At 48.1% G+C, this 25,555-nt stretch overlaps 2 protein-coding genes across 2 annotated transcripts; one reads left to right on the top strand and one right to left on the bottom strand.

The window, feature by feature from the left end:
* Positions 1-4,123: 4,123 nt before the first annotated feature.
* Positions 4,124-11,020, bottom strand: LOC149326062 (uncharacterized). Its single transcript, XM_089564462.1, has 3 exons — positions 10,988-11,020; positions 10,076-10,253; positions 4,124-4,320 (listed from the first exon to the last, which is right to left on the bottom strand). The coding sequence occupies exons 1-3, from the start codon at positions 11,018-11,020 to the stop codon at positions 4,124-4,126; spliced, it is 408 nt and encodes a 135-aa protein (XP_089420588.1).
* A 13,656-nt stretch (positions 11,021-24,676) lies between these two features.
* Positions 24,677-25,510, top strand: LOC149326061 (uncharacterized). The gene has a single exon (XM_089564013.1). The coding sequence runs from the start codon at positions 24,692-24,694 to the stop codon at positions 25,478-25,480; it is 789 nt and encodes a 262-aa protein (XP_089420139.1). The 5' UTR covers positions 24,677-24,691; the 3' UTR covers positions 25,481-25,510.
* The last annotated feature ends 45 nt before the right edge of the window (positions 25,511-25,555 follow it).

The following is a 25,555-nucleotide window of genomic DNA, read 5'->3' as shown; positions in this document are numbered from 1 at the left end:
TGAACAGGCTGGGTGAGAAAAGAAGAAAGGTAATCGCAGCCGGGGCCCCGATACACACAAAGTGGACAATGGGCGAAGATTACTGGCATCTCTCTCCCAATCAAGGGAGGAGGAGGGGGAGCTCAACTTCATGCGGCGCGCGGTGGCGGATTTGTGAACTATAGGGCGCATGAATCCTGGCCAGTCTTCCTGCTCTCCGGACTGCAGTCATCGCTACGTGGCAACACCGAAGGCAGTGCCGCTGCAGGAGAGAGAGGAGCGCCTTTACAGAGCTCTCAAACGTTGCGACATCAGCGCATTCGACGACGAATGTCGGCAGACAGCCCCATTACCCGATGGTGTGTGGAAAGAACGAGTTTAGAAACAGTTTGGTCCTTGCAATGTACGGGTGCACTGCTGTGGAATCGTTGAGGCGTGACGGTCGGGAAAGCAAATACCCCGTTGTAAACATGTTTTCTGATGGTAGATTTTGCTACATGTCGTGGTGCTTGAAGTGGCTCCAGTCCAAGATGCCGCAGCATGTTAGACGTAGGGCTGCAGTCTTACAAGATAAAGCTTGCAGTAAGTGGCTGGATCCGCTCCACCATGGGAACATCTTAGGCATAGCAGGGACTCGACACCATTGGCGCGTACTCGAGGACGGGGCGAACCGAGGGGGCACAATTTAGTTTTCGGCGCAGGAACCATGCTACAAACTTTCGTGCATGTGCTCTGAATGTGCGAATCCATGTTAATTTTACTGTTAATCGTAAAGCCCAAATATATAACTGACGTAGATCTATTAACGACGTGACCGTTTATGAAATAATTAAAAGTAAGGGAATTCTTTTCTGCTGTTATGGTCATGGACACAGTTTCAGTAAAGTTTGCAATCCTTTGCGTTTGTACCAGTCCCTGTGTTTAAAAAAGGGTTGCATTGAGAAATAATTGGCAAGACACATTGTTAATAACCGTGTAATTAGCACATACATCACAAGCAATTTCACGTTTATACAATCGTCGACGTTTTTGGCAGTACCGTTATAACATAAATCATGAAAAATAACGGGTCCAGCACAGAATTTTATGGTACTCTAGATAAGACGTAATTTGTTTGATTCGGTTCCTGCGATTTCTAAAAACTGTGCGCGGTTATGCAGATATGCGGATATATCCAGTTAACGAGTGAATCAGGGAGCCCTATTTCCTTTAGCCTTTCTATCAGTAATCTGCGAAGAATGAGGCCAAATGCCTTGGACAGATCTAAAAAACCGCAAGAATTTATTGGTAGCAGAAACAAAGTCATGAACCACAGAAACTATAGTTGCGTTATTGTGGAGACAGTTTCAGGAAACCCATATTGGTAAGCGACAAAAGAAGTTTTTCGCTTAGAGGTGATTATTTATATCGATAGCGATATATACTCCAGAACTTCGCAATGTGTGCTAATAAGAGGGATTGGTCTGTAATTTCCAGCTTAAAATTTACTACGTGATATGCATACTGGAGCTACCCTCACAATTATTCAGTCTCTGGATACTGAAAGCTGCTAAAGAAAACTGCTAAAGATTACCAAAAGGTAAAAGGAAACTAATTCGGCATACCGACGAAGAAATGCATGGGTATATCATCCGCACCGCATGATTTCTGGACGTCACTGTGGTTCAGAGGCAGAGAAAATGCGCCCTCGTTTATTCAAAATAAATTAGAACTGAACGAACACAGGCGCTCTTTCTATCTTTCTGTATTCGCTCCCTGTCACGAGGCAGGTTTATCACTTTGTGAAAGCGTTAAGATTTATCTCGAATAATCCCCGCCGTGCGCAACTGATACCTCGTAATTTCTTGGTCAGCTTTGAATGGAGCGCAGCCGAGAGCGACGGAGGTTCTGCCCATCGCCTCCGCCGAGTCAGCCCTATAAACAGTTTCTTTTGGAATCTTCGCGGACTGCCGTTACTACTGCATGACACAAGTCGTAGTGCGAGTGCTTTTTTCAGACCCGAAACTGAGCGCGCCGTGCAAACGCGACAGTGCAGGGATGCCCTCTGTTTTGCGGCTGCTCTTGACGGCAGCTGGCTATTTTTTCTTCTCGCACCTATGGTAGGGGCCAGTGCAGCAGCAGCGAGGTTTGGACCCACCCACTTTTTTTTTCCGGGATAAAATGCTTGGAAACAAAATATATTTGCCACAGCTTGTGCACACCAAGCACATGACGCCCTTTGGCCAAGCTGCTCTTTGAAAATCTAATCGTCGTTATCACCATGCACCAGCGCACGAAATGTCCCGGCACCCGCATTTCAGGAGGCAAAAGGGTCTCCTGAGCGCCAAGAGCTGCATTTGAAGGCGTGGAATACTTAGCACGGCCAAACATTGCAGCAGGTCAGGAGAGCAAGCTGCCGGGCTAGTTGGTGAAGCATGTTAAATTGAATTCAGCGCAAAAAAAAAAAAACAGACAAGGGACAAAGAGAGACACACTGAGACAACACGAGCGCTAACTACTACCAACTGTTTATTCATGCATCGATCTTCTTGTTCAGCACATCGTCAGCACAACATGTCAAGCACGTCAGTTAGCCTTCTACTCATCTGAATGTGCTTTTTTAGATTCGTTTTTTGATTAACTCGTTTGCTTGACGGATGTGCATTATCTGTACCTCGCTACGCGCATGCTCTTCATTCCCTTCCTATATATCCCCTGTACTTCAGCATGAATAAACAGTTGGTAGTAGTTAGCGCTCGTGTTGTCTCAGTGTGTCTCTCTTTGTCCCTTGTCTGTTTTTTTTTTTTGCGCTGAATTCAATTTAACATTGCAGCAGGATGTGGAAGTGTCAGAGTGGGTGCAATTTAATCGTAAACATTCCTCACAGTTTATTGCGCAATATGGTGATACTACTAACAGGCAACAGACATTACAAGTTCAATTTACAGAACATTCAATGAAGAAAGAATACACTGGGCTAAGAGTCTGACAGAAGGAGCCTCGTGATGTCCTGTTAACGAATAATTGGGCACAAGGCAGTAATAAGAAAGCCTAGGGTGTACAATAAGAAATTGCCAGTATTATACTAAAGACTGTAGTCTCAACGGAGGAAAATGTGAATAAACAGTGTCCTCGGTTAAAGGCTTATGAAGAACTGAAAACTAATCCAGCGCATGCGTCCTTGCAGGCTTTCTTTGTAATCTGTGGGGTGATTTTGAGAAAAGAATTTCCGCGGTGCAACTGAGTCGACACGCTCCCTTGCACTTCTGCCACACTCGTGTGCCTCGTACTTTCCTTCCCGAGGCGGGTCGTGCGCGCTGCTGCTTTTGGGATAAGGCCTGTAGAGTAGAATGAATAAACAGAGGCCATGCGAGGAATCGCGAAGGAATGCATTCGCTGCTGTTCCATGTGCTTGCATCCAACTTGTGCTTCTTCCTTGCGGCGAGGCCTGTGCGCCGCGCACTCGACCGAGGAGACGGGGATGTGACGTCAGCATTGCGCATTTGGCGCCCGAGAAGCGGCGGAAAATGCGAACATTGCTTTCGAGCTGCAATGAGCGACATGCCGAGCGTACTGGAACATAGCCTGGCTGAGGAATATATTGGGCAGCCATCATTTGTTTCATCCTGTAGACCTTGTCACATTTGCCTTTTCGAGTGCAGCCATCTTACCGCTAGGCCGCCGCGGTGGCTCAGTGGCTATGGTGCTCGGCTGCTGACCCGAAAGACGCGGGTTCGATCCCGGCCGCGGCGGTTGAATTTCTTCGGAGGAGAAATTCGAGGCCCGTGTACTGTGCGGTGTCAGTGCATGTTAAAGAACCCCAGGTGGTCGAAATTTCCGGAGCCCTCCACTACGGCGTCTCTCATAGCCTCAGTCGCTTTGGGACGTTAAACCCCATAAACCCAACCCAAACCATCTTACCGCTGCCAGCAGCGTTCTGAGTGGCGCATTTCATACTGCGCATGCGCAGCACAGTCCAGATGCGAACAGTGGTGAGAAACGACAGTTGCGACCCTTGTACCCTACCGTAAGCGTCGCGTCGAGCCTGCAGAAAGCGTGTTCTTGGAGATCAGTTCAGAAACTGCGAAACAATGCGAGAGAAGAAATTGAACGCCAGCTGTAATCCTCGCAGAAGGAAAGAAAGGCTTCGCATCCGAGGCGGCGCCTAGGGTACGGCGGCGAGGCCCCCGGCGCAGTGCTGCGAGTCCGCGTGCCGCCGCAGGTCCACCTTCCGCTGGAAGGCCCGGCCGCAGACACGGCAGGCGAACGGCTTGAAGCCGCTGTGCTTGCGCGTGTGCGTGATGAGGTTGGACGACTGGCTGAACGCCTTGCCGCACACCACGCACTTGTGCGGCTTCTCGCCTGCGCACAGAGACAACGTGTGACGCCGCTTTATTCTGGTCAATTGGCAACAAGGGTGACGTGCACCTACGTAGAGTCCTCGCCGCTTTTGAAGCAAAAGCTTCACTACCCGCGCCACAGCCGCGCTTCGCGTGAGCCGTCGGAGCCAAGGTTTGCCACAGCTGCGCATGCGCCAAACCGAGTGACGTCACACGCGGCACAAAATAAAAAAAAATAAATAAAAGACAAACAGTGCGCCACGAAACTCTCATATCTCGGTGGACACCCGAACCGCGCCGTAAGGAAAGGAAAATGAAAAGAAAATTGGTTTTAAGGAAAGGAAACGACGCCTGTCTCTCTCATATTTGAAAGGGTGTGCGCTAAAAAGACATACACAGGAAAAAGATAGAGACGACAGGAAAGAAGCGCAACTTCTAACTTTATTGACGACAAAGAAGCCAGGCGCGCTTATATATCCGCTGATAACCAGATATGAGCTGCGTGAAGGAGCGTGACCCCAACAACCAAACAAAAGACAGCGCAAAAAATGCATATCTAAGTGACATTGAAAGAAACCCAAGAATGTGAACATATCAAACACCTGCCGAGGTAAGGTAAAAAAAAGTGGGATTCATATCGGCTGATAACAATGCATAACAACATGAGAAAACAGAGCTTTATATGTTGTTATGCATTGTTATCAGCCGATATGAATCCCACTTTTTTTTACCTTACCTAGGCAGGTGTTTGATATGTTCACATTCTTGGGTTTCTTTCAATGTCACTTAGATATGCATTTTTTGCGCTGTCTTTTGTTTGGTTGTTGGGGTCACGCTCCTTCACGCAGCTCATATCTGGTTATCAGCGGATATATAAGTGCGCCTGGCTTCTTTGTCGTCAATAAAGTTGGAAGTTGCGCTTCTTTCCTGTCGTCTCTATCTTTTTCCTGTGTACGTCTTTTTAGCGCACACCCTTTCAAATATGAATATGTACCAACTAGCCCGTCAAAAAGCTTTACTAATGCACGTCTCTCTCATATCTCGGTGGATACCCGAACCGCACCGTAAGGGCATTAAGGAAAATGAAATGAAATGAAAATTGCTTTTAACGAAAGGAAATTCTTGTCTCTCATATCTTGGTGTACACCTGAAAGGAATGGACACCACAGTACACGTCTCTAAAGCAACCTTCTAAGACAGCACCATATTCACTACATGCTCGTCTCCTCCTCCGCCTTCGTACAGGCAGTGTGTGGACGGCCGAACGCCTCCACCGTTATCGTGGTGCTCCCAGTGCATTGTGCGCCAACTGCGACAGCCATGACGTCAAACCAAGCACAACTGCAGCTTTTCGCTTGTATATCCAGGCTCAACTAAAGCTAAGCCACTGCCTTTTTTTTTTATCACTGAAGAGGACTCAAGGGATGGCATTATCTCGATTTCAGCCCAGTTCGAAAACTCATCCACTGCCACAAGAAAACAAACGCCTTCGACCGGCCCCGCAAAATCGATATGTACCCTTCTCCAAGATCTCCCGGGCTTTGTCCAGAAATGTTCAGGTGTCTTGGGATCACTTTGCCTGTTCTCTTGACATGGCTTGCAGTGCCGGACGAAATCCTCAATCTGCGCGTCAATTCTTGGCCACCAAACATAGGACCTCGCGAGAGCTTCCATAGCCGCAATTCCTGGATGATTTGCATGTAGCATGCCAAGAATTCGCTTCCGTAGTCGTTCCGGAAGCGCGACTCGGTTTCCCAAAAGGACGCAGTCGCGATCGACGGATAGCTCATATCGTCTCGCATGGTAGGCAGAATATTCTGATGGAACATTGTGCTTGGGTCAGCCGTCGATAATCCAGGCCTTCACTCGAAGTAATTGAGGGTCTTGCCTGGTAGAGGATGACCACTTGTTGTGCAGTTACTGGGGGGATACTCTACTGCCTCTAGCAGAAGAACGTCGCCCGGAGCCTAGGTTTCACCTCGCGTCTCCTTTGCGGGTAATCTGCTTAAAGAGTCAGCATTCGCATGATGTTGCGTTTTCAGACAGTCAAGGTGGTAATCATAAGCCGACATCATGGTCCAACGGAGCATGCGTGGTGACAATACAGCTGGAATTTGCTTCTCTTGCCGAAATATGCCGAGTAGTGGTTTGTGATCTCTCAGAATGAAGAACTTTCCTCCACAAAGATATTGATGGAAATGACGAACGCCAAAAACGATGGCTAAAGCCTCTCGATCTATCCGGTCATACTTCCGTTCGGTCCTTGTTCACGTTCTTGACGCATACGCGATGGGTCTGCCTCGTCCTTGAGGGTCGGACTGCTCCTACTCCCACCGGTGAAGCATCGCATGGCGGAACTAAAGGCGCGCTGGGATCAAAATGCACCAGCAGCGGCTCGGACGTTAGAGGCTGCTTCGGACTTTCGAACGCTTTCTGGCGTTCTTCACGCCACATCCACGCGACGTTAGTCTCCAGTAGACGATACAAGATTTCTGCGACCTCGGGGCGGCCTTTCAAGAAACGATTATAAAAGTTCACCACCCGAGAAATGTTTGCAGCTCTTTCTTGGTTTTCGATGCAGACACTTGATGAATCGCTTCTACCTTAGTATTCGCCTCGCCGTGGTGTCTCAGTGGTTGCGGCGCTCGGCTGCTGACCCGAAAGACGCGGGTTCGATCCCGGCCGCGGTGGCCGAATTTCGATGAAGGCAAAACTTCTAGAGGACCGTGTACTGTGCGATGTCAGTGCGCGTTAAAGAACCCCAGGTGGTGGAAATTTCCGGAGCCCTCCACTACGGCGTCCCTTACAGCCTTAGTTGCTTTGGGACGTTAAACCCCATAAACCAAACCTTAGCTTTCGATGGGTAGATGCCACGCGAGTCTTCCCGTGGCCTAAGAATTCCAGGCTTTCTTTAAAAAACTCGCACTTTTCTGACTGAACCTGCAGTCCCGTTCTTGCAGTTCGTCCGCAGACCTCGGCGAGCACTCGGCTGTGCTCTTTTGTTTCGCTGGCCACCAGAATGTCGTCCAGGTACACAGATACTTGCGTAGACCTGCGAGAACTGTACCCATTATGCGTTGGAACAGCCTGGGAGCTACCGACACGCCATACGGCAAACGTCGCACGCTGTACAACCCTTTTACGGTGCGCTTGCGTCAAAGTCCAGCTTCGAAAAAACGCGGCCTTTGCCCAACTTTGCCAACAATTCTTGGCTCGCAGGCAAAGGATAGCAGTTGCTCCTCGACTGTGCTTCGGTAGGCACCGCAGATTCGGAGCGATCCATTCTTTTTTCGAACAACGACGGCAGGTGTTGCCCATTCTGAATACTGCGTTGCGTACAGAATTCATTGTCTCTCCAATCACTCAGCTGTGACATCGTCCTTAAGCGCGAACGGAATGCTTCGACATTTCAGAAACCTTGGCTGAGCGTCCTGCTAGAGCTCAGTGTGAATCGGCGGCAATGTAGCGCCTGGAAATGACGCGCTAAAAATGTCTGCATGCCTTGAAAGGATAGCCTCTTGCTCACGGCGTGAAGACCCGTAAGCTCAACGCCTTGAAACAGACAGTGCCTGGAAGTAGCGGCAGCTCGCAATTTCTCCCTTTGGCAACCACGCTACGGGAACCATGGTTTTTCCCACAGGCCCTTCTTTCGTCCAGGTCGGCACTTTTAGCGACTTGCAGTTTTTTATACTCCTCGCGGCTGATGATTGGTCCTCGGTAGTCTACTTCCGTTTTGACCACCAATGCGGACGACGGCGACAAATTTGGGACAGCCTGACTTATGCAGAGTAAAGCGTCGCACTCAGTCTGCGCCGGCGTGGATGCAGCTGATGCTGCACTAGCATTTTTTTCTGCGACACGACTTGGCTAGATGCCCTTTTTTAGAGCAGTTGAAACACGTCGCGTTCTTGAACTGGCAGCGATACGCTTCGTGCTTACCGCCAAATCGGAAACACCTTTCGTCCCGAACTTGACTCGACGCTGCGACGCCGTTCTCTTCCGCCTGCTCGTTTTTAGGGGGCGTGCTCACTTTTGCTCTCAGCTTCTTGCTTGTGCTGGATCATTACGCGTTGCTCTTTTGAACGTCAAGTTTTTTTCTGTCAGCAGCCGTTGCTGAACAACACTGTCCCTCACTCCGAATACCAGGCGGTCACGCAGCATTACATCCAAGGGCAGCTGTTTGTCGCCAAAGCAGCAGTTCTCAGCTAGCTCGCGTAAGGATGTGACGCAGTCAGCTACAGATTCGTCGTACTGCTGGTCTCGCTTCGAAAAAACGCACCTTGAGTTCAACTCTGAAGGCTTCGGATTGTCATGGTCCTTCACGGCGTCGACGATGACTACTCGACACGTGGGTGTCATTGGGGGTTTTACGAGGGTTGCTATCAGGGAGTACGCTGCCTCCCCACAACAGCTCAGCAAAGCTGCCCCCTTGTCGGCGTCACTCGTGAGCTTGTTCGCTGCGCAGCACAACTCGATGCGCTCCACGTATTCTTCCCACAAATAATTTCCATTCAGATTAAACTCGCCGACGCAAGTGCCGAAAGCCATTTCGCCAACAACGTCTGTCCTCTCCTCGTCGCCACCGTATTGTTCGCATAGCACGCGTCACAGCCGGAGGCAAACCTTTACTGAAAAAGGGCACATATGGAGTGGGAAAGGGCGTCGAACGTCACACGATGACACACCCGGTGATCTTATGCGCACGTGGCAGCAACACGGCACACAGAATGGCCATATCGGCATGTTATCACGTTATCACAGTAAGATTGCGTCGCCCTTTTTTTAGCGTGCTTAGTATGCACCCGTCATTTTGATACGACAGCAATATAGGCCCCGTTCACCTCGCACGCGAGAGGTGCGGGGTTCAACCCCAGTGCCGCCGGGTACCTACCGTCGATGGTACAAGCTTTCCCCTGGTCTGGTGTTCGGCTTCGTTAGGGTGAAATGCTTTGACTCCACCTTGAGCAGAAGAAGCAACCTTGTGCAAGGGTCACATATGCCCGTAAAAATTCATAGACCATGTACTTATGAAAAGCAGGCGTCCATCCGTCCGTGCCGCAAGAAAGTCCCACCTGCTAGAGTGGGATTCAGAACTCGTCGCGACTGATACCTGAGCTGATCAGTCCAGAGATAGCTTCCCGAAGACTGTGCCCAACCGGTGGCTACACGCAGGCGCATCGCTTAACCCCTGCACTGGAGTGGTCCATGTATCCAAGAAAGAGCACTTGCTCAGGAGGAATGCTTTCTCTGACGACCAAGTTTGTTTCTTTTCTAACGTCTGCTCTCCCCGCCACACATTTTCTTTTTCTACTAACAACCTTACGGGGACGCGCCCTCTTCGCCGACGCGTCAGCAGCTGCTGGCGCATACCCCAAGTGCGGACGGAACCTGCTTTTTTTTAAACAGCGCAGAAAAACCTTCAACGTTTTCAAACAGTCTCTGTTTTGTTATCTCGACAGGATAGTATGCATTCATAAGCGAATAAAACTCCTTATCTATATTGTCCTGTATAAACATTAGCTTTAGCAGCGCTGTTGCCACTGGTTTCAAGCTACAAATACATGAGCAAGTGCCGTTCGTCTGCAGCGAACGGCACTTCGTCGTCTGCTCGCGTCGGTGCAAACGGCTTCAGCGTTGCCTCTACCCGTACCGGCATATCTAAAAGGCATGGGTTCGAATCCCACTGGAATTTACACCTTTCGGCACGTGTTTTATTATCTCGAGCTTTCTGTGTGGGCACAACAAAGTTGTGCTCACACAGGAGAAAGGGAACCCACCGGTGTGAATGTAGGTGTGCTTCTTCATGTCCGACTTCTGGTGGAAGCGCTTTCCGCAGAAGTGGCACGGGTAGGGCCGCGTGTCCGAATGGATGAGCAGGTGCGTGGACAGCGTCGATGAGCGCTTGAAGCGCTTGCCGCACTGGCCGCACGAGAAGCAGCGCTCCGCCGCCTTGGCCTGCGTGCAAAGCCGCCATGGCATCATTTTTGTTGCACTACGGATAAAGTAAGTGGTTCTTCGAGCAATACGGACATGGAAAGAATTCAGGAGAGGCCGTTACGTCGCAATTTTTGGAGCCAGACAAAAAAAGGTCCCCCCCCCCCTCTTGCGCATGCGCAGCAGACCCAACGTCACTAATGGCCGTCGGCCAAAGTACTTCCTTGCGTGGGCACGTACAGCTTGGATAGCGCGGACTTTCCTTCCTGCAAGAATAAGGGTTTAAAAAAAATGAAAACAATCATGCTCACTGTGTGAGTTGAACTCGAAGCACATCGGGACAGTGGATAGCTTGGAGCCGTGATACGCTGCACAAAAAAAAAGATAGCTTTCTTCTTGTCTGAGCACAACACATGAAGCAAAGAAAAAGAAACTATCCTTGTTTCCGACCTTTCTGCCTACCGTTCGAGAAGGTGAGCGACTGTTCATAATGCGTATTGGGAGGACCATTTCCCTTGCGATATATGGAAGACTCGATGGAAAATGTGGGTGAAGGCTCTGATGGCGAAAGTATACAAAAGGCAATGCGTGTAGTGCTCAGTCCAGATACTTTGCCCATGCGTCGTTGAGAGATGTCGAAATGAAGTACCGACCCGCTTGTTGGGCCAGTTGGTGCATGGTAAGTGGAAAACCAGCGGAAAGGACGCGTCTCTCCTGCTTGTGAACGCGTCCTTTTGCGCTGGTTTTCCACTTACCACTCGCTTGTGTTGACCTTCATCATGGTTCATCTTTTTTTTTGTTATGATTACGCTGAGAAGACGACAGCCAGATGTTAGCATTAATCCTGTTATAATTGTAACCGTACGAAAGGGACGGAAACCGGAGCGGGGGCCTACGGGAACGTGGTTCGTGCGTATGGTACGCGTGCGTGAAAAGTTGCACCATTTCTGTAGCAAGAGTGCGCGTGCCACGGCAGGATTCCTTGCGGCCCGCCTGATGTTCTTCCTACGGAGGGGCCTCGAAAAGCACTTCCAAGCGGTGGCCAGCACTGTAGCCGATGGTCGCAAGTGCAATTCACGGAGAGTATTCCAACCAGAAGATTCCAGAGTATTCCAACCGAAGCGAAAAAATTGTGCACCAGGCTCAGCCTAGACATTCCGCAAAGCGGAAAGTGACTACCTTATATTGCGCGCGTCAGCAATAAACCTCAGTTGCGAGTTAGCGCTTGTCTGCGTCGTTTACTTTCCGTCCCTTGTGTTCCCTGTGCGCTATTTTTTACATCATCAGCCTAGACAAACTAACCAGGGGCATTCAGAATTGTCCGCCAAACCACCTGGATGTTTTTTTCAGTGCGAAAACGCGCAAGATTGACGTGCCCTTAAGGGTGATTATTTCAGAGAATGGGCGTGGCAGAAGTGTGTGGCCTTGTTTCTTCAAGAAAAGCTAGATCTGCTAAGCACCCCTTTGTAGTTAAGAACTCAGAAGAAGTATTAGACTTTGTTTCATCCCATCCCGACAAGAGCCTTCAGGCCTTTTCAATCGATGTTAAAGACTTGTACTACTCACTGCCGCATGCCTCTTTACTAGAATATGTTCAAGACAGCATCGACCACTTCGGTGTTGTCCCCTTCCAAAATGATGCCGGGGTTTAGTGTAGCGGCTTTCTTGAACTTTAGCAGTTTTACCTGAAAAATACTTTCACTTCCTGGAACAACGAACCCTTCCTACAAAAGGAAGGTGTATGTATTGGCTCCTGTATAGCACCGGTGCTCAGCGATCTGTTTTTAAGCTACCATGACAGAGCCCTCCAGCGGTACTTTGAGGGTTCAAAGGTTTTTAAGGTGTTTAGATTTGTGGATGACTTTTTAGTTTTTATTGACTGTGACCAGAACTCCCTTCAACCCGAAGTTAGCCAGATTTTAGTAGCCTTCCAGAATAATCTCAGCCCACTAAAACTAACCCATGAACTACCATCTGGCGGGGAAATACGCTTCCTCGATATTCACATTTCACTCACCGACAACCACGTTTGCTGGAGCTATGAACCTCGCGGGAATAAACCCCTCTTAGCTTTCCGCTCCGCCCACTCTAAGCTGGTAAAGCGAGGAGTGATTGCACTTTGTTTCAGAAACGCATTGACGAAATTTTGCCACCACTGCATGCCCCGTAGTTTCCACAAACAAGTGAACCGGTTATCCGCCGCTGGCTACCCGGTTCCACTTCAGGTCTCGGTAGCAGAACGCGTCATTAGGAACCTGAACGGTCGTGACGACATCGCAAATAGGTCTAGGGAAAGAAAAAAGGTTGCTGTGCTCCCTTACGGGCACACTGTTTCCCACAACTTGAAAAAGGTAGCGCAGAAAGCAGATGTGAGAGTTGTATTCACGGCCCCTAACAAGCTAAACAAGCCTTGCAAGCTGACGAAACCCTGCTCTTCTGTCAAACAATTATGTGGTATCAACCACCAAACAGCGTACGTGGACTGTGTAGACTGTGTTGTGTACTGCATCCCTCTATCTTGTGGCAAAAAGTATGTTGGGCAAACGGGCTGTTGTCTCAATGACCGGATACGCCAGCACAACAACAATGTTAAAAATTCCTGCGGAAGCAACCTAGCCATTCACTGCAGTAAGTGCCGCAATTGTGCTCCATTGTTAAATCAGTGCCATATCACCGGACGTAGTCGTGATCAACTAACCCGAGAGATTATAGAAGCACAGAACATAACATCACTGGGTAGCACTTGTGTAAGCTCACCATCTATTTCATTGTCAAAAAAAAGAACCTGCCTTCCTCAGGGTATCAACGTAATCGTGCACTTATGTTCTTGGTTCTGTTGGTCTCGGCAGCTATACTGTGTAATCTCGCATGTGCAGTTTTCTGCAGTGTCATAAAAGCGTTCGAGAACTATTTAAAGCACTTGCGGTTTTATGAAATAAACAGTTGAAAGTAGCGCTCGACCCTGTCTGCTGTCTTAGCGCTTCGAAAAATGTCAAAACTGCACCAACTAGCCCGATCCGCTACCCTTCTGAGTATTCCAACCTGTTGTTGTGTGCACGCAGCCACACTAATACCCCTGTATCACGGCCAGTTTCAATGGCCATCGAGTCGAGAGCCTTCGAGATTCTCAATCGCTATCGAACTCGAAGGACTTGTACCGCTGCTGCACCGCAAATCTCAATGGCCATTGAAATAGTCCTCGTGTTTTACGCCAAGCTTGTGTGGCGCCGCAATCGCTGCTTTCGATTTTCCGCACACAACAAAAAAGTTTTTATAAATCTGAACAAAATGTCGAAATACACATCTTTAGAGTCATAGGATGTTGTTAATTCGTATTAAAAACCAGCTGCGTTGTCTTGAGGCACGCTGCCTTTTTTTAAGATTTGCTGTCGCAGTTTTGTAAAGCTCTGGCAACGTTGATGCCGCTGGTGTTTTCGTCTTCTGCGATCGAAAGTATAAAATTAACGCGCTTATACCACATCGATACAATTATTAAATGATTGTACAGACTAATATTTTACTGCTTGCATTAAAGTTTGAGAGATAGTTTTTCTCGCTTTTGTAACATGAACGTATCGTGCAAGAAAGTGCGCGTCGGCTGTCGAAGCAAAGTTAGCAACAGTGGGCAACGCTCGAAGGCCCTCGAAATCGCGATAGAGTTCCGCGCTGCTGAGTTGACTCGATAGATTATCGACTCGATGGCCATTGAAACTGCCCGTGTAGCAGTGCTAAACGGCCTTTAAGTCGATAGACTATCGGTTCGAGGGCCTTCGAAACGCCCGAATGACAGGGCTATTAAACACTCGCCCCCTGTGAATTCATAACGCGATAGTCGAAATTGTTGAAATTTCAATCAGCAGACGACCAGTGGGTACCTGCTTGTCACCGGCAAGTTACCGGCTGGTCACCGACAGAGTGTAGTTTCCTTCTGGTCATCGGCTGATCACTGGCTGAGAGAAATTTCATCAGTTTAGACTAGTGCACTGCATGGGCTCGGGCCGAGCCGGGACATGATCTGTTTTGCAGGGCCTGAAGGTGCGGGCCCGGGTCGGGCTCGGGCTTAAAGCTGCGGACCCGAGCCGGCCTTGGGTTCGTACAGAAACGGCTGGTGTCTGACTATTCGTTCACTATTGCAGAGTGAAGTACACAACTGTGGCATTGGTGCAGCGACACGGATGAGCTATGAGTTATAGTATGCGCTGCGAAAAAAAAAACTAAGCTTTATTCATTGACTTATTTATTTTCCTATTTCCATGCCGCTTTGGCTTCGTGGTCAAGTTTCTTGACTACTGAGCCAGGTAATCAGGGTTTGCTCCTAGTCTCGGCGGCAGCATTTCTATTTAGGCGGCAAGCATGACAGCCATGTACTTTGCAGTATCATTGCTCGTTGAAGAAACCCAGGCGGTCGAAATGATCCGGAGCCCTTTTCTCTCACAGCCTGACTCCCTTGGGCCCTTAAGCCCCAAAAACATACCTTTAATTTTATAGCTATACTTCTCTCATGACAGAAAATTCACAAACTAAAGCGCGTTTGGTTTTTTTTTTTACCAGCGGACCGGAACATCTGGCAAATAAAATAGCCACAAAAGCTTGCAAGAGTTTGTACATCACATCTCATAACCACATCTATATCCCTCCTCGCTTCTTCAGCCTGGTTGTCATGACAAGTGTTTTGCCCTTAAGTCATCACGTGGTTCGCCCGTTATCTTCTGCTCCACCAGTAGGAGTAGAATTCAACCGGCCTTAATTGGCCATTGATCGTTCGTCATCCCAAAACATACCTATACCCTATTAGAAATGCATGCGGGAAGAACATATAAGTTTAGGACGCTTATAGTATTCAAACACACACCATGAAATACTCAAGCCTTTTAGCTTTTCGTTTCTGCTGAAAGGCGACCAGTTCGGCTATGAGTTCAACCTGTGAGATCACGTTCACTAAAAAAATGTCATCCCACTGCTTGCTAGGCAGCTTTATTATTTATACTTCGCGGGCAGCAAAATATAACTGATTAAAATCATGGGGGAAACCAAAGTAGTCTATTATGCTCGTATGCAGCCCTTTTTCATTTCATTCATTTCATTTTATTACCTTAAAGACCCACGAGGGGTATTACACAAGGGGCGGTTACATATATTTTGGTGAGCAAGTGTTAACAAAATTACGAGGAACTTTAGCGGCTAAAGTGGTGAAAGGCGAAAGCCTGAGTGCTGCATTCTGCTACGCGATTGTTCACTGTACATTTTGTTGGTGCATTAATCAACTGCCAATAAATGACGCTTAAGCTTCGCCTTTAGGAGTGGAACGCGACAGCGTGTTGTAGCGCTGCCGCGGAGTCCAAGGAACGCCACCACCCGTTCGGCGCGATGCGTTGCCCTTTGAACGCAACGCTTTTTGAGGAAAGGAAATGGGGCTGTAATTCTCTGTCATCTCGGTGGACACCTGAGCCGCACCGTACAGGAAGGGAGGAAGTTTGAGCGAAAGAAGAAATAGGGGCCGTAATGAAGAAAATGAAAATTGTATTTGAGGAAAGGAAATTACGCAGTAACTGTTTCACATATCTCAGTAGACACTAGTCGAAAATTGTATTTGAGGAAAGGAAGTTGCGCAGTAACTGCCTCACATATTTCGGGGGACACGCGTCAAAATTCGCGCGCGGTGACGTCACGACAATTCGGACCAATCTGAAAGGCGGACAAATACGCCTTGCTCGTCGGTAAATTGGTTTTTGAGGAAAGGAAATGTATCTGTCTCGCATATCTCGGTGGACACCTAAACCTCGCCGTAACGGGAAGGGAGGAAGATGGGAGTGAACGAAGACACCGTATTCACTAGACGCACCTTTGTACATTCCAAACCATCGAGCTGGCATGGCGGAGTGGTAGCGTGCTCGGCTCGCACTCCGGAGACCGGGGCTCGATTCCCAAGCTCGGCCCATTTCCTACTCGGTTTTATTTATTTATCTGGTCTGACTAGAAAGGTTAATTAGACTGATTGGTTAAGTAAGCAATTAACTAAACTCACTCAAACTTACTTGGAGCATCACTATACGATCCCTTTAATTGGTTGCATGGTTAGTAGCCAAGGTACAATTGGCCCCCTTTGAAATTCGCGCACTGCGACGTCACGACCGTTTCGACCAACTGAAAAGCGTGACATTTCTGTCGACAACTGCTGCTTACAACGATGAGGCATTAAAGGCTTCCGCCTTAATAACGAAACATAACTGGTAAGATTATTGGCAAAGTTGGATGAGCACATGATGGCTGCGATTTCGTTGGGTAGGTCGTTCCAGTCTGCTGCAGTACGGGAAAAAAAATGATGCGGCAAAGGTGGTAGTACGGGCACGAGGTCCGGAAACTTGAAAAGGATGACGAGTGCGACGAGATATGCGGGCTGGAGGGACGATGTAGGGTGCGCGGCCTAGTGAACTATGGAAAAATTTATGGAACAAGCAAAGGCTGGCATTGCGGCGACGAAGTGATAAGGGCAATAAGTCGGATTCAGCTTTCAATGCTGATACAGGGTCTGTTCTGAAAGTAGTAGGACTGTTTTTTTCCTGGGCGAACGGGCGGACGAGAGGCGGTCTGCGCGTGCAGGATCGTTGAGGGGGTATATTGGGAATCCTGGGGAAAATCGGCAGTCGGCTCTCGGCCGTTCAAGAGAGCAGGTCGCTTGTACTGTGAACCACTGTCGAAACGTCTCGTCACACAGAATCATGGAGCGTTTACTCGATCAGCGATACGCGATCCAAATTTTGTGTAAATCTTGGCAAAACGGGCAAAGAGACTCACGACATGATTAAGAAGGCCTACGGTAACGCTTCCATGGGTCGATCAGGTGTTTTTTGAGTGGAACAAGCTGTTCCGAGAATGTAAGGAAAGAGTGGAGGAAGACGACCGCTCCAGACGCCCTTCGACCAGTAAGACCAACGAAAATGTGTAGCGAGTGAAACATTTACTTAACAGTGATCGTAGAATGAGTATCAGAATGATTGCTGGTGACTTGACCATTCCTCAAACCCAAGTTTTTGAGATCGTGACAGAAAACTTATCCATGAGGAAAGCGTGCGCGAAGTTGGTGCCGGGAGTGTTGTCAGAGGAGAAAAGGCCAACCGGTAGGATCTTCTTCATCATGTGAATGAGGACCCCGATTTTTTGCTCAGCACAAGGCGGCAACGCTGCCTCAGCCCCCCTACAGTCTCGACTTGGCCCCGCCAGACTTTTTTCTATTCCCGAGAATAAAATCGACGCTCAAGGGGAAACATCACGGATCGGTAGAGGTGGTTCAACAGGCCGTGACGAGGGAACTAAACAGCATTCCGGTCCAGGCGTTCCTGGAGGCATACGAAAACTAAAACTCATTGGCAGCAGCGTGTAGGTGCGGAAGGGTGCTACCTTGAAAAATTGTAATCGTTTGTACTATTCTCTTGAATAAATTTTGTTTAAAAAAATGAGTCCTACTACTTTCAGAACAGACCATGTATACTGATGTCGTAAGAATATGATGAATGAATGAATCTGGTTGCTCTGTTTTGGACTGATTCGAGTGCATTTATAAGGTAAGCTTGGTGCAGGTCCATTTGTGCGGGTTTTATTTGGCTCTCGGAACTTCCGAGTTTATCTTTGTGCACTTACAAGAGGTCACTGTCCAAAAGACGGGGGCCTTGCGAGCACTACTCTTAATCACTTCCTTCTGAGTTAAAAAGAACCAACTTTCTGGAAGCCAAACTGCAGTTTCAGAGCCTTTGTCGGCCAGTTCCTTATCGGTCTAGTAGCAGTCTACTTACTCAGAGGGAGCAGTATACCTCAAGCGTTACTGTGAAACGGGCCTGGCCGGGTCCGGCCTAGGCTTCACTCCGGGATTCACGGGCCGGGCCGGGCTCGCTAGAGCGATAATTTAGCGGGCCTGGGCCGGACCCGGGCTTGAAGCCGCGGGCCTGGGCCGGGCTCGGGCCTCAGGTCTCGGGCCCGGGCCGGGCTTGGGCCTCAGATTTAGGCCCGTGCAGTGCTCTAGTTTAGACAACCGCGTTTTCCATTTGCAGATGGCGAGTGTTTCAGCGTGGCAGCCAACCCGTTCCCTGTGCGCAAATAAGCTTACTAAATAAAATGGGAACCCTTACTTAAAGCAAATGGATTTGGCCCAAGCTATGTGCCGAGCGGAACTGGGGGTATTTAGCCGGGCATAAAATTGGCAACGTTTACGGTATGTCTCGAAATGCGCTAGACTCAGTGAGGGCGATGCTGCATGTGAGCGCTGCATAGGTTCTTTGGCGGCATTTCCCGCATACAGTGCGCATATTCCCGACACTCCAGCTATATGAAAAGGGTGCTCCCCGGAACCGCCGGACTGGCGTAGCTGTTCTAGAACGCTATAGCGCCGCGCACTGCTACCAGTATTTCCTTGGAGCGACCAAAGTCCAGAGGCGACGTTGTGACGGTGCGGAACGTAGTCCCAGTATAAAATGGGCATACAGGAAAGCATGCTTTAAAGGGCGCTTGCGCCAACCATTATTTCACTTCGCGCCTTAAACACGCTATTTCCAGAGTTTAGCGTGCGCAACTATTGAGTACGTTAAAATTGCATTTCCAACATGGCGGCGTGCTTCGAAGCAGCACCCATCGCTTCAGAGTGAATTTGTCGTTGACACTGCGTTTCTTACGTTTCTCTGCGTTTCTTACGTTCACGTTCACTGGTTCGTAGCAGTCGCTTTGTCTCATCTCACATACAGCAAAATCAATGAGCGATAAATTTGTTTTTTTTAATATGGAGTGACAATTCTGCCGCTCCTAGGGCTAAAAAAATGTCTAATTGTTGACAAAAATGTTTTCTTATAAATGAAATTTAAGCGCACATGAAAAACGCACACAAGAGGAGGATACACACAGGACAGGCGCTAAAAGAATGGCCAGGCGCTAAAAGAATGTTTTCTGTTCTAGAAACCAGATGATGCGACTAGGTTGAGGTTATCGTTGAGTCGCCAGTCGCATAAGTGGCAAACAGCGTAGCATCCCGCAAATTGCTTGCGTTTAGCGTACGTAAGCGTGCATGCGCTAGTCAAAAACTGACAAGTGGTCCTTCAGTGTTAGTACGATCACAGTGTCTATTTTACGACCATATACGCATACGCCGCAAGCAGACGACGAGGAACGGATGAACACGTTTAACGCACTCTCCTGAGGAGGTCTCTCAGGAGAATGCAGCGCAGCCTACCTATAGGGCGAGACAACGGAGTAGCAGGCCAGGGCCATGTTACCACCGGCCGACCTCTCCACCTTTCCCTCATTAAAATTCATTTCTCTCTCTCTCTCAGGAGGCGCTTCAAAGACCACCAGCGGGATGTCAAGAACCGAAAATTGGCTGGTAACGTTCCAACAGACAACCTTAAAAAAAGGGCCACGACTGACTGGGATTCCGCGCGCACACTTGAAAATCGAAGGAAAAAAAATTATTTACACGCCTACAAACGAGAGAAGCGATAAACAGGACGCGGTGAAATCTGCCTGACATATACAGTAGTGAAAAATTGGCAGAGGCTCAGCTTGGTTAAGCCCGGAAATTGCGAAAGCAACTTCATCCGTTTCTTCAGCCCGCCGTCGTTTCCTAGCTTGAGCGAATCGTTGCAGCCTTGCCTTGTGCATGTCGAACGACATGGCCTGGCTGAAACGCACAGCGTGCTTACGCCGGGACGACTGCTACGAGCCGGGTCAGAGCCCGATATATCTCCGTCTGGCGTGACGTCTGTTAGAACGGACGGTGGTAGCCGCACAGGGCATTACCCCCTTACCTTGAGACCAGTGGGCGCCGAACGCGCCGAACCTCCCCGCACGACGACCTCGGAGGGATTATATGCCCTTTCTGGGAAAGGGATCGGGACGGTCGCGGTGGGGACGGCGATGGGGTTGTCAGGAGTCAGTGTGTGTTAGCAGACAGTGTGAGTCAGGAGTGTGTGTTGTGCTGTGGACTTGCCGTGGTCGGTGATGTAGTGTGCCGCCTTTTCTCCTCCATGTAAATAAATGGCGGTTTTTGTGATGTAGGAAAAGAATGTGTGTGGTGGCAAGTGATTAAAACGCCGAACGGACCACTCCGTTGCTACAACGTCATCATAGCGAGCGCCTCCTCGCGGCAGCGGCGCGCGCGCAGCTGCTGCTCGGCGCACCGTGGTTACGCTGGGACGACCGCGACGAGACGAGTTGGGCCTCTGTCTCTCTCCGTCTGGCGTGACGTCACAGCGGAGGTCATGCTAAAGGTCAAACATGGTTACACCGCCTGGACGACGCTGAAGGGCTCAAACTGCGAGCAGTATTCCTTTCGCAATAATAAAAAGATATTGCCGTGAATCTTTGCAGTGTTTGTTCACTCTTCAAAGCTGCCGGCACGCCGCTTTATCGCTTGAAGCAAAACGCCAACAGATTTATCTCGACTGATCGCATCCAAGCAAAGCCGAATCTACGTTGTTCTGGAATGTTGCAGTAAATTTTGCCACTTTATCTCGAAAGTTCGCTATCAGCTTTAAAATGAGCACGGCCAAGAGCGGCGGGCATTGACGACCGCCGGGGACGCTTGTTGATTGCACCATGTGCAATGTGCTCGCCTTGCGAGGAGTACGAGATCTTGTACGCAACCCAGACTATTTGACGACGGAGCCCCCCTTAATGAAGTATATAGGTCAAACAGGAAGGTGCTTGAACACCCGCTTAAGAGACCACAACACTTCATTAAGGGGGGCTCCGTCGTCAAACTTGGCCTTGCATTATAGGAACTGTTCCCAGAATAACCAACCTGATTCTTCTGAAAAATCATGTACCCCCATTTTTAACGAAACTAAGATTTATTTATTTATTTATTTACCCTAAAGACCCAGAAGAGGGCATTACATAGGGGGGGAATGATTAAAAGAAAGCACACATAACAAATCAACTCATAACAAATGATGGTAAATATACAGAAGGCAGAGTTTTGGTAACATTTGGTTAAGTGCAGTATAACACATTGAAACCGCAAAATTCAACACGTTCAAACAAGTGAGTAATAATTAGGGCAAAATAAGTAACTAAAAATACAATGGCACACAAAAGAGGCTCCGGAGCTGTTCAGCGCACAAGAAATGGCAAAGCAAAAAAAGGACCGCCAAAAAGTCACGGACACGGTAAATCATCTAGCACTCTATGACGCATTTTCTGTGTTCAAAAATGTTAGTAAAGCTGTTTGAAACGATGATAATTCAGTATGGCCGACAATGCTGGATGGCAATGAGTTCCATTCATTAATTGACAAAACTAGCGGTGACTTCTGATATTTTAGTGTGCGAGCGAAAATCGGACGTACCTTATGCGCATGATCCAGGCGAGCTGAACAATGAGGTGCAGGAAAGATATGATTTCGGGAGAACGGCGTTTCGCTATAGTATAAGGTGTGAAATAATGACAACCGGGCGAACTTTCTACGTGTAGCAAGAGGTTGAAGATTGATGGCTTGCTTCATTGCTGATACGCTTTGATGACGTGAGTAGGATGACAGTATGAATCTGACGGCTTTATTTTGTACTGCTTCTAGAGCATTTGTAAGAATCGCGTGGGAGGGGTTCCATATAACAGAAGCGTATTCAACAGACGACCTGATAAGCGTTGTATAAGCGCTGTGCCGTGTTTCAGCGTTCGCAAGGGGTAGACGGCGTTTCAAGAGACCAATTTTTTTAAAGGCTTTATTAGTTATGTATTCAATGTGAGCATCCCAGGTTAAGTTCTGACTGAAAAACACTCCCAGATATTTGATACACGACACGGAGTCAATTCCACTATTATTTAACCGGTAATTATTCTGTGATGTTTCTGCTACGCTAGAGAATCTTACATGCTTAGTTTTGCTGACATTGATATCCATCTGCCACGTTGAACACCATTCAGTTAGTTCTGTTAGATCTGATTGGAGAGCTAGTGCATCAGTCGGGGTGGTTATCTGCCTGTATATTACGCAGTCATCTGCGAAAAGCCGTATTGATGAAGTAATATTAGAGGCTATGTCGTTTATATAAATTAGAAAAAGTAATGGCCCTAATACTGAGCCCTGCGGGACACCGGATAATACGCGAGTGGGTTTAGAAATGAGGTTCTCAATTTTGACCGACTGGTAACGATCGGTAAGGAATTGCTCGATCCATGTAGTTGTTTTGTCGTCGAGCTGTAAATTTCGGGTCTTCAGTAGTAGGCGTTTGTGGGCAACACGGTCAAAAGCTTTTGTAAAGTCAATGAAAATGGCGTCTGTGAGATGCGACATGTGTACGGATTGATGAAGGTCAGTCACAAGCTCAAAGAGTTGTGACTGGCATGATCGGTTTTGCCGGAATCCGTGCTGGATTCCGTACAAACACAAAGATAAACTATTCTGTACAAGATTCTGTACAAACACAAAGATAAACTAACACGGGAAATCAGTGAAGCCTTTCATATTAAAAAAAACAGTGACTCGTGCGTGAGCATCCCCTCTGTAACAGTTCATGACTGTGAACTGAAATATCTGGATCCAGGTGATTGATGTATCATTGTAGCTTTTGGTGTTGCCATGCGTTCTTGGTTGTCATTGGAGTATTGGGCGCGAGCGCCACCACTGGAGGGAATGGCGCTAGCGTCGCTTTTGCGTAGCAAGTGGGATCACGGGTCTCCTCTTGCTGTTGCTGAAGCGGACGCTCGCCTGAATTTTGTGCGTTTTAAATGCTAACAGTCTTGTTGTCATCTGCATTTTTCGTTTTTAGTGAGTGCCAGCACTGCGCACTTTAATCGTGTGTCGTCGCTGGTACTGCTACAGTTTATTTAAGCTTTTGCCATGGTCGCTTACTGCTCTGTGCCTCAATGCCGGACTTACGCGGCGGAACCAGGCGTAAGCTTCCACTTCTACCCGAAGGACAGAAAGCTGCGAGAAGCTTGGTTAATCAAGCTGCGAATGGGAAAAGGTGCGAGTGCCCATTCTCGTGTGTGCAGCAAGCATTTCAGCGAACAAGATTTCGTCTATGGAGTTGGCGCTAAACTGTTCGGTGAGTAGCGGCCAAAGTTGCGGCGCGTATTTGCGTCCGCGCACGTATCACTTGTGGAGTCAACGAAGGATGTTTGTTGACAGGGTGGAAAAGGCGTTGGCTTCTACGCGAAGCAGTGCCATCCCAGAACCTGCCTGTTCGGCCTTTGGATCGCCAGCCGTCTGCTCGGCGTCGCCGAAACAGGGTACAGGGCCGAGGTAAGCTGAATGTGCATGGCAGCGTCGGGCGCGATTACGCAGTTTTAATTTCGCGCATAGCACTGCATGCGTAGCATAGTTACGTGTTTGCAAGTAGGTATTACTTTGTGTCTCAAATAATACTTTTTTTGCTTGCTGCGCCTTTGTGCGGGGAGCTTTTGGTAACGTGGTGTTGAACTGGCGTGTATTTGATGAATGAATGTATTCATTGTGCCGCGAGACTCATAAAAGCGAACTAATGCTTGCCGGTGGCGTGTAACTTCCATGATTAAGCTCATTTGTTATTTTGGCGCTCGTAGGCTTTCTGATGTTATCTTTTCTTACAAGTGCTAGAACCAGTATCTGCTAATGGTGCTCGTATCATTGTTTACATTTTGTGCCACTTGCACGCGCGTGACGAACATGTACGAACGCATTTTAAAACGGCTTGGCTAAATTTCAACATGCATCTGTTCTGAAAATCAGTGTACATCATTGCTAAGCTAAAATTTGTTTCCACAAATGTGCTATGCAAACAGAGGCCGAGCTTTAAACGGCCAACGTTAATAAAATACAAAGACCAGGTGCTGTTCACCTGATCACCTAAGTATCAACTGCAAGCTTCTTCATTTGTTAGTCAAGAATTTCATTAGAGTGGAATTAAGGCTGATATTGCAGTGCGTGCAGCAAGGGTGGAGAATTTATACCTACTTGCATAGCAAAGGCTGTGGCTAACTGTTTTAATTATTTGCTTTTATGCAGATAGAAGTTTGCAGTACCACTGTGGGAGAAACGCATATCTGAAGCTCATATTTCATTTTCAGAAGATAGGCCGTTCAGCAACATTTTCCCTAAAGAGAAGCTGGTACCGTTGCCTGTATGCGAACAAGAAATTGAAGCAAGTACATCTTGCTCAGGAGAAATTGAAGACAGTGCACCTGACTCAGGGTTCGACGCAGATATCAATCCCGGTCCAGGTGGCAATCAAGGTATCATTGTCAGCAGGATTATCTATATATATATTGCATTTGCTGACCACAAAAATAAATGTACATTATTTGCTTCAGATATCCCTGCCGAGCTTCATGCCATAAAGAAGGAGATTGGCGTGCAAGTCGACACGCTCGATGCTGCACGAAAACAACCACTGAGCACGGCAAGCATCCAGGGAGAAAAAGATCTGAACATCTTAACTGGGATTCCCTGCTTCCAGCTGTTCTATAACATATGCGATATTTATACTGACAGCCGGATGCTGATGCAAGCAAAACGATTTTGCTTATCAAATGAAGATGCGGTGCTATTAACCCTCATCAAGCTTCATTACAACATGTCATTCGCACTGCTTGGTGTGCTTTTTGGCATTCATCGCACCACGGCATCAGAGATCTTCAAGGCCAGTGTGGTAGTCTTGGCTGCAATAATGAAAAATGCAGTCTTTTGGCCGAGCAAGGAAGCTGTTGTTGATAACTTGACGGTGTACTTCAAGGAGTATTCAAGTGTCAGAGCTGTGCTAGACTGTACGGAGATACCGATTCAGAGGCCGAAGGATATGGAGTCCCAGCTGTTAACGTATAGCTGGTACAAGGGTGTGTACACAGCTAAGGTTTTAGTTTGTGAGACACCGGGAGGTCACATTAGTTACATAAGTGAAGCTTATGGTGGCCGAGCATCTGACTCCCATATAACAAAGGAGAGCAAGATTCTAGAAAGATTTCTACCTTCAATTGATAGCGTTATGGTGGATAAAGGGTTCTTAATAGACAAACTCTGCCTTGAGCACAACATCACAATGGTGCGTCCACCTTTCCTACGCAAGAGAAACCAACTTACAAAGCATGAAGCTGAAAAAAATCAAAGCATCGCAGCAGCTCGGGTTCATGTTGAACGTGCAATTCAGCGCATGAAAGTGTTTAAGATTTTGACGGGGAACTTGGGCACCGAGCTTTTTGCTTATATTGACGACATTATCAAAGTCATTGCAGGAATAGTGAATCTCTCGAAGCCTATCTTCAGCAGTGACAAGTATTTAGTACAGTAGAAGACTACCAAAGTGCATGGACAATATGTTTCAGCACAGTTTCTTCTTTGGATTGTTTTTCCTACGGCTCCTTTT

Source organism: Amblyomma mixtum, chromosome 10 (genome assembly GCF_055824585.1).
Source record: "Amblyomma mixtum isolate Tamu chromosome 10, ASM5582458v1, whole genome shotgun sequence".
Lineage (NCBI taxonomy): Eukaryota > Metazoa > Arthropoda > Arachnida > Ixodida > Ixodidae > Amblyomma > Amblyomma mixtum.
Note: the sequence above shows the minus strand (reverse complement) of the source record. Positions and strands in the feature narration are given on the sequence as shown.

Excerpts from the sequence above, each read along its gene's own strand:
- LOC149326061 (XM_089564013.1), top strand. The coding sequence starts at position 24,692 with ATGCTGATGCAAGCAAAACGATTTTGCTTATCAAATGAAGATGCGGTG.
- LOC149326062 (XM_089564462.1), bottom strand. The coding sequence starts at position 11,020 with ATGAACCATGATGAAGGTCAACACAAGCGAGTG. Across the intron at positions 10,254-10,987 it reads AAGGTCAACACAAGCGAGTG|GCCAAGGCGGCGGAGCGCTG; the intron begins GTAAGTGGAAAA and ends CTTTGCACGCAG. Across the intron at positions 4,321-10,075 it reads GCACACCTACATTCACACCG|GCGAGAAGCCGCACAAGTGC; the intron begins GTGGGTTCCCTT and ends CTCTGTGCGCAG.